At 24.6% G+C, this 9339-nt stretch overlaps 1 protein-coding gene across 3 annotated transcripts in view; it reads left to right on the plus strand.

Moving 5' to 3' along the window:
* Positions 1-9339, plus strand: part of LOC117167648 (DNA-directed RNA polymerase, mitochondrial) — a 45029-nt gene that overhangs the window by 10341 nt on the left and 25349 nt on the right. For 2 of the 3 annotated variants that reach the window (XM_033352744.1, XM_033352751.1), the window contains 5 exons: positions 48-430; positions 3655-4004; positions 8307-8570; positions 8638-8964; positions 9034-9204. In XM_033352744.1, coding sequence (XP_033208635.1) covers positions 48-430; positions 3655-4004; positions 8307-8570; positions 8638-8964; positions 9034-9204 — 1495 coding nt within the window. Of the gene's footprint in view, positions 1-32; positions 431-3654; positions 4005-8306; positions 8571-8637; positions 8965-9033; positions 9205-9339 lie in introns of all 3 variants that reach the window. The other variant, XM_033352735.1, reaches the window with a different exon arrangement.

The following is a 9339-nucleotide window of genomic DNA, read 5'->3' on the forward strand; positions in this document are numbered from 1 at the left end:
AGTCCGAGGGCTGAAATAGAAATAATATTCAGAACTTTCGTTTTCAGAAAAAAGAAGCGTGCTAAGCAGTCGAATTCACAATTTCAACACGACGAAACTTTGAAGCCACTGCTGGAAGCATGGAAAAAAGAGCAGCAGTGTCAATATATCCTTTCCTATTTCGACGCTTATTCAAAATCTGGAAAGCTAAATGAAGCTCTCGAAACATTGTTTCTTTTCCGCGAGAGAGGTTACTTTTATATGAAAACCATAATGCGGAACATTTTATTGTACAATTTTTTTCTCAAGGAATGTGCAGCCAGAGCAGATTTGAAAAATGTGAAAACTTTGACCAAGTTTATAATCAAGGACTCTGTGAAAATGGTGCCTGAAACTTTTGCATACATTTTCGAATGCGCCGCTCGTACCGAAGATCCTTCGAAGGAAATAGGTGATTTTTCAATTATTTTAAATGAAATTTAATTTAGCTGAGGGTGGCCGCTGGACCGGGAAACCTGGAAAACCGAGAAATGACCGGGAATTTTATGGGACCGGGGAAAACCGGAAAATGACAGTGAATTTATTTTTTCCGCCAGGAATTTTACCAAATTTTTTGAATAAAAATTTTGTCCAACTGTGATTTCAACCGTTTTTAAATAATTTCCTGAATTGTGATATTTATAAATTATTATATTGTTTAGTTTAGAATGCTTAATTCGAAAATCTTTTACTTTAAACATTGTCCATTTTATATTTTTAATTTTTAAGCATATACTTTAATTTAAAGAACTTTAAAATGCAGTTTTAAAAGTTAAAAAAATTATAAGTTTTTAAAATCGAAGATTTTTTATAAAAAACAGGGTGGCCGCTGGACCGGGGAACCCGGAATTTTACGAATTTTTAGAAGAAAAATGAGCCCATGTTCGATTTGAACCTTTTTTAAAGTAATTAAAGTGCAGTTTTGAGGATTTAAAAAATTAAAAGCATTTGAAGTTGAAAATTCTTGATAAAAAACAGTTTTCTCTTATCAACAGTAAATATAAATAAATAAATTATTTTTAAAATGGTCTGTACTCTAAGTGTAGAAATCTGAACAATAATTGATTTGACCAAATAATTCTAGATACATTCAAAATTCGAGAATTCCCGGATTGTAACTGTTACAATCCGAAAGTCTTGATAAGAATTGAAATTAATATATCATTTATTCCGATAATTTTATTTTTAAATGAAAATTTTCATGAATTATCAATAATATACTTTTAATTCAGAATTTCGAGTATTCGTTTATATTAAATTTAATAAATAAATTTATTAATATATTATTTCTATTAATTTTTGCAGCTATTAAAAAATGTATACGTGCGTTTTACTATTTTCAACTTAAAAAATAAATCCATAATAATATGGTCATAATCGAAATTTTGAAAATCCAGCAAATTAAATAAAATCCTTAAAATCGTGCGTGTTCTTTGATAATTTTTTAAATCTCTTAAAATCTTCTTAAAGTTTCTGTTAAAATAATTTTAAAAATCCTACATTTTTTGTTTGGAATCTGCAAAAATTTAAATTTTATTTTAAATTCGGCTGTAAGTATTTAAAATTATTTAAAATTTTTAATTTAATTCGAATCTTTTTCAAACTTCTAAAAATCTCTTAAAATTACACTAATATTTTTACAAATAATCATTGTTCTATTGTTATTTATAAATTAAATTTTTTTTTAATTTTCAGGATTTTCTAAAAGTTATAGAAAAAATTCAATTAATTTTGAAATATATTTAAAAATTCTGACAAAAAATTCAAAAATTATTTTGAATTTGGAAAAATTTTAAACTACTTCTAGATTTTTTAAGGTTATGAAATAAAATTTTAAAGCTTTTGAAGGATGCATAAATTATTTTAAATAAAAATAATTTAACTTATAATTTAATAACTGTTCAGTTAACATTTTTTTCAATTTTTTATGTTTGAAATCTGCAAAAATCTACATTTTATTTTAAATTTTGCTGTAAGTATTTGAAATTCTAAATTTAATTCGAATCTTTTTAAAACTTCTAAAAATCTCTTTCAATGACTCTAATATTTTTACAAATAATAAGTGTTTTATTGTTATTTATAAATTCAAATTTAATTTTTGTTTAATTTGCAGGATTTTCTAAAAATTATAGAAAAAATTCAATTAATTTTGAAATATATTTAAAAATTCTGACAAAAAATTCAAAAATTATTTTGAATTTGGAAAAATTTTAAACCACTTCTAGATTTTTCAAGATTATTAAATAAAATTTTGAAGCGTTTGAAGGATGCCTAGACTATTTAAAATTAAAATAATTTAACTTGTAATTTAATAACTGTTAAGTTAACATTTTTTAAAATTTTTTATGTTTGAAATCTGCAAAAATCTACATTTTATTTTAAATTCTTCTGTAAGTATTTGAAATTATTCCAAATTCTAAATTTAAGTCGAATCTTTTTAAAACTTCTAAAAATATCTTAAAATTACTCTAATATTTTTACAAATACGAAGTGTTTTATTGTTATTTATAAATTCAAATTTAATTTTTTTTAATTTTCAGGATTTTCTAAAAGTTATAGAAAAAATTCAATTAATTTTGAAATATATTAAAAAATTCTGACAAAAAATTCAAAAATTATTTTGAATTTCGAAAAATTTTAAACCACTTCTAGATTTTTCAAGATTATTAAATAAAATTTTGAAGCGTTTGAAGGATGCCTAGACTAATAAAAGTAAAAATAATTTAAATTCCAATTTAAGAACTGTTAAGTTAAATTTTTTTTCAATTTTCAATGTGTCTAGCTTAAAATTACTTAAAATAATATACTTTTGAAAAATTTTTAAATTCATTGCTTGATTATTTAATTTAGACTATTAAAAATGTCAACGTGAATTTATATTTTTGGAACTCAATCTGAATCTTTGAACTCTATAATTTATAAAAGTTCTAAATTTTGCAGTTTATTTTCATTTCACTTAAAACTGTTCAATTTAAAAGTGTTAGTACCTTTCATTTGGTAAGTGTAAATTTTCGAGCATTTGAATACACAATTTTTTAATTGAAAACTGTGAAACTTCAATTTTAAAACTTTGGAATTCAAAGTTTTCAGTTTTTGTCAGTGGAAGCTTCTAATGTGTCCCCTAAGGGTTTACATTTTTCTTACACCTTCTTTATTCCTTTACACACCCTCCACACACTAACTTGGTGGTGGAAGGGGGACCTACAGTTTAAGGTGGGTTCCGAACCACCAAGAGCAACAGCCTTAAGTACTTAGAGAAAACCTTTTTCTCTAGAGGTACCGGTCCCACGACTCTCCGGAGATGAACACTCCCTTGCTAGGCTAGTGTTCACCGCATGGACCACCGAGACTCTTCCATAGTGCGAGGCGGGAATCGAACCCGCAAGCCGAAGGAGTGGGTCCAAAGCCTACGCTTTAGCCCCCACGACCATCGTCCCACTAAGTTTTCAGTTTGAATGCTTTAATTTGTTGTTTATTACATTATATGGAAAAATGTTTCGAATATAGTTTGATTTTTTTAATTTCATTGGCAGTGAAAAATGTTTTCCAACCGGGAAATGACCGGGAATTTTTTTCTTCAATTAAAACGGCCACCCTGTGAATTCTACCAAATAATAAACTGAAATTCTCTTGCAGATTTTTTGTCGAAAATGAGGAATCAAATGAAAAAAGAAGAAATCAGTTTCAACGACATTCTGACAAAGCCAACCTTTGTTGCTGATCAGAAGGAAAATGTTTTGAGATCCGTACGGCTCCTTGAGCCGAATTTCGAGCCGGTTTTCGAAAAACCTGATTTAGGCTACAATTGTCGATTGCTGGAAAACATATTTGAGAATCGAGTGCCCGAAAGTCCGGCGAAGGGACTTTTAAGTCATTCCGATTTGGAGGAGAGAAGGCGGAGGCAGTTTGAAATTGAAGTTAAAGGTCAAGTTGATATTAAAAGCGTCGCGATGAGAGAAGAGCCGAATACGGAAATTTTAAATGCGGTATGTCTTTTTTATATCTTATATTTCAGGGCTCAGACTCACGCCATTATTGGCAATAATTTACACTATTTTTTTTAGGAATACTCTTATTTTTCCACTGTTGTGAAAAAATCATTCATTTAAAGAAAATTTGCAAAAAAGAATCTGGAAGATTTAACATTTTTCACGATTAAAAAAAAATTGAATAATTAAAAAACTATATTTAGAAGTTTTGTCAATTTTTTAAATTAATTTAAAATTTAAAAAGATGTCAACAAAATGTTGAAGATTTTTTAGTATAATTTTGAATCTGTTTAAGGATTTTAAAAGTTTTTAAGATAATAAACAAATTTTCTTGATATTCCTGTCAAAATTTGAAATTATTTTTTATTTGGAAAAAATAATTTGAAGAAAATATTTTTAAGCAAATCATTTTTAAAATGAAAGTAATTTAACTGCCTAATGTAAAAGTGATCTGTTGACAAAATTTCCCAATCACAGATAATTGATTTAAGAATAATTCTAAAATTGTCAGTAAATTAACTGGAAGACTTTAAGGCAATTTTTTTTTTAATTTTTCAGCAATCAAAAGAAAAGGAAAAATTCGAATAATTAAAAAATTTATATTTAGACGTTTTGGAAAATTTAAACTTGGGAAAATTTGAATTCATTTTTTATTTGCAAAAAATAATTTGAAGAAAATATTTTAAAATGGTGTTAACAAAATTTATGCATAAATAACAATTGAAAAATTATTAATTGAAATTTTTTAAAATGAAAATAATTTAACTTCCTAATGTAAAAAGTGTTGTTAAAAAAAAAGTCTTGTAAATTTCCCTAATTTTTCATAGGTAATTGATTTCAAGAAGATTAAAAATAATTTGGAAGATTTTCAGACAAATTTTCCATTATGCAGGATTAAAAAAACTAGTAAAAATTCTAATCATTTAAGAAAATATTTAGAAATTTCCAAATTAATTTAAAATCTGAAAATATGTCAAAATATTTTTAACAATATGTAGATTTTTGAAGAGTTGGAAAGGTTTTAAGTTAAAACAAAAATTTTCTTGATATTCCTGGGAAACTTTGAAATTATTTTTTCTTTTGAAAAAATAATTCAAAGAAAATATTTTCAAATATTTAAAAAACTTATTTATAAGTAACAATTGAAAAATCGTTAATTAAAACTACTTAAAATAAAAATAAGTTAACTTCCTAATTTAAAAAGACTGTTGTTTAGAAACAAAATTCGGGTTGTAAATTTTCCTAATTTTTCAAAGATAATTGATTTAAGATTTCGAAAATGGCCAAAGAATAATCGGGAAGTTTTTAATTCAATTCTTTCAATTTTGCAGGATTAAAAAGAAAGGAAAAGTTCTAATAATTTTAACAAATATTTATAAGTTTTGAAAAATTTGAAAATTAATTTATCAATTTATCAAAATCGGACTGTAAATTTTCCTAATCTTTCACAGATAATTCATTTAAGAAGATTTTAAAAATGTTCAAAAAGAATCTGTTTTAATTTTTCAGGATTAAAACATAGAAAAAATTCGAATCATTTAAAAAAATATTTAGAAGTAAAAATTTCAAAATTAATTAAAAATTTGAACAGATGTCAAAAGATTTTTAACAATTGTGTAGATTTTTGAATATTTTGAAATATAATTTTAAAGCTATTTAAAGATTTTGAAATGTTTTAAGATAATGTCTAGATTTTCTTGATATTCCTGGAAAACTTTGAAATTATTTTTTATTCCAAAAATGAATTTGAAAAAATATTTTTAAAAAAATGTATGCATAGATAACAATTCCACATTTATTAATTAAAACTACTGAAATAAAAATTAGAAATTGTTTAATTGAAAAGTGTTCATAGCCTTTATTTAATTTCAAATTCTATTTAAATATTGTTTCACCCTAAAATTTATTATTTTTAAGCCATTTAATGTAAAAAAATTAAATTAAGGATACGAAGAATTATTTAATTTGTAGAAATATTTGACTGTTGATTTAAAAAAGCAATTATAAACAAATATTCAGTACTGAACAATTTGTAACTGAATTGTTTGAACTAGAAAGCCTTTAATCGTTAAAACTTCAGAGCTCAATTTAAACTTTCAAAATTAATAGTGTAATTATTCTATTACAAAAATGTTGAATTTTTAAGGGAAATTTTTTAATTTAAATGTATAAATAACAATTGAACACGTATTAATTTATAAAGAAGTCTAGCAAGTTTCAGAATAAACATTTTTTCATAAAGTTCCTAGGAGTGTTGAAAAATATTTTTTATTTACAAAAATTAATTTTAAGACCATATTTAAAAAAATTTCAAAATTAAAAAACAAGTAAATAAAAATAATCAAATTTGGTAAAGATGAAAAAAATGTTCAACATAATTTAGATTTCTGAATATTTTGAAATAATCTTTTAACGTTCTTTAAGGATTTTGAAAGGTTTTAAAATGATAAAAAAATTCCTTGATGTTTCTCGAAAAATTTGAAATTATTGTTTTTTAAAATAATTTTAAGAGAATATTAAAAACAATTGTTTAATGTGATGTATAAACAACAACTGAACACTGATTAATGTAAAAAAATGAAGCAAGTTGAACATATATTCAAAAGTTTTTAAAAGATTCAGTATTAATTTAGATCTTGAAATATTTCAAATAATTGAAAACAAAATTGAGATTTTTTCCAGATTTAGAACAAAAAATTGAGAAACTTTTTAGAAACTGTGAAAGGTTTCAGAAGAAATGTTTTCTCTTGAGATTACTAAGATAATTGATAATGATGTTTTTTTTTTGTGGGAAAATTAATTTGAGAAAAATATTTAAAAAGAGTTAGAAAGATTTCATAAATATTTTCAAGATTTTTAAATAAAATTTTGAAGTTACTTGAGGATTTTGAAAGGTTTTAAGGTTGTACATTTTTTTATTGATATTCATGATAAAATTTGAAATTATTTTTTATTTGAAAAGAGATAGTTGGAAAAGTTCATATTTACGGTTTGTAGTTTAAAAATGCTGAAAATGACATTATTTTGGATATTAACCAAATAGATTCATTCTTCAAATTATAGCATTGAAATTTTGTATTATGTTAGTTTATATATAAAAAACAACAAATTTCATAAGATTCTTAGAAAAATTAAAAATAATTTTTTATCATGAAAAATTAATTTGAAGATAATTTTTGAAATGATTCAAAAAGATTTCTCAAATGTCAAAAAATTATCTTGCAGATTTTGAGGCAAATGTTTTAGTTTTCCACGTTTAAAAAAATCGATAAATTTTAAACGATATTTCAAAGTTTTAAACAAATTTCAAAATTAATTGAAAATTTGTGAACATTTACACAAAATTAAATCTTTGAAAATTTCGAAATAAAATTAAAAAGCTTTTTAAGAAATTTTGAAATGACTTAAAATAATCAAAATTTGTTTTTGATATTCGTGGTAAAATTTGTAAGTATTTCTTATTTTAAACAATTTTTATTTTATTTTTATATATAAATAACAGCTGAACAATTAATAAATTAAAAAAATAATAATTTATCTTCTTAATTTAAAGCGTTGAATTTAAAACAAATTAGTCTTTCAACTTTTAATGTTTCTAGCTTAAAAAATGAAAATGCTTAGAATTATATAATGTTGAAACAAACTTATTGATTAATTCTTTAATTGAAGCATTGATGAAACTGATAACGAGGATTTATGTTTTTTGAACTAAATCTAAATCTTGGAACTGCACAATTTATAAAAAAAAAACATATTTCGCAGTTCGACTGTAATATTGTAACTTTAAATTAAAATGTTAAAAATTCAAGAGCTTTACTTTAAGTTCTTCAATTTTAAGTTAAGTTTTTATTAGTTCAAATTAGAGCATTTTTAGCTTTAAGATTTCGAATTTTTTTATTTCATTCACCCTGAACAATTTTTGCAAACCGGAAATTTTTTCTTTGATTTAAACAGCCACCTTTCGAATTATTTTGAAATCGCTAGATATAATTTCAAATCATTATTAAATCCTTTGAAATCTCTCGACAATGTTTAAAGTCTCCTGAAATGTTATTAAATCTCTTATGAAACCTTCGAAATCTTTTCAAAATTTTTAAAATCTCTGATAAAATTTTGAAAACATAAAAGCCTAGAAAATTCTGCAATTTAAAAAAAATGTCTGGAAGTCTTTTGAAATCCCTTGAAATCTTTTAAACCTCGTGAATTCTTTTTTAAATCTTGGAAATATTTTGAAATCTTTGATTTAAACGACCACTCTGATTACGGATTTGATTTAATGTATTAAAATTTCGAATTTAGAGGCAAAAGGTGAAGGAATTGGAGGAAACGTGGAGAAAGGATGCTTGTCAGGCTTTCGAGAGAAACTACGAGGCGTTGAAAATTCGAGAAAGGGGACTTTTGACGACACATTTGCATCCTTTTCTCTCTGTTTTGGACAAGGAAGAATATGTTGAGGCGATTATGAGAGAAATCAAGAGGCTCGGGGAAACTGCTGAGGCATTTAGTCCTCCTGTAAATTATCTGTCGAAGGAACTGGGCCAGAATATTTTTCTAAAATATGAGGTAGGAATTTTCATTTAAATTCTTTTCAAAGTCCTTTCAAGTCTGACTATATTTCTATTTTTTCAAGGCTAGAGTTAAAAAAAACGATGGTCTAATTGACAAAACTTTGGAGTCTTATGGCGAGTATTGTAAATGGTATCTTGAGGGAGGAAATGAAGAAAATGGACGAATCAAGTGGCAACTTTTGGAAGATGAGATGAGGCAAAAGGGAAATACGCTAAATTTAAAAATCGTGGAATGGCCCGCACATGTTATGAAAAATGTCGGGAGGTTTTTATATGATATAATCATAAAGGATTTAAAAATGAACGTCAGCGTCACGAAAGGAAGGGAAATCTTCGTTCCAGCTTTTTATGTTGTCTTTCGTCATAAATTCAAGTTTCTGAAGGAAGAGGTAATTTTTTTGTTTCGTCATTACTTTTATTTTTAAAATAAAGTAAAATAACTTCCTTTTTTCTTTCAGATAAAACCACATCCAGGATTGACTAAATTGTACAGAGACTCTCAGCCTGAATTTTTAAGATTTGATGCCAATTTAGTTCCTTCTTTAAGTCCACCAAAGCCGTGGAGTTCTGCTCAACATGGTGGATATTTAATCACAAAATCTAGTCTTATCAGGGTTCCGACTGGAGCTGTAAGTTAATTTTAAGTTACCTAAAAAGTTACTTTTTCACTTTTTTAATTTTATAATTTAAGAATCAAAATAACCAAGATAATAATACTTAAATACTTAATTAAAAAATAAATATCCATCAGTTGAAGTAAATAA

Source organism: Belonocnema kinseyi, chromosome 1 (assembly GCF_010883055.1).
Source record: "Belonocnema kinseyi isolate 2016_QV_RU_SX_M_011 chromosome 1, B_treatae_v1, whole genome shotgun sequence".
NCBI lineage: Eukaryota > Metazoa > Arthropoda > Insecta > Hymenoptera > Cynipidae > Belonocnema > Belonocnema kinseyi.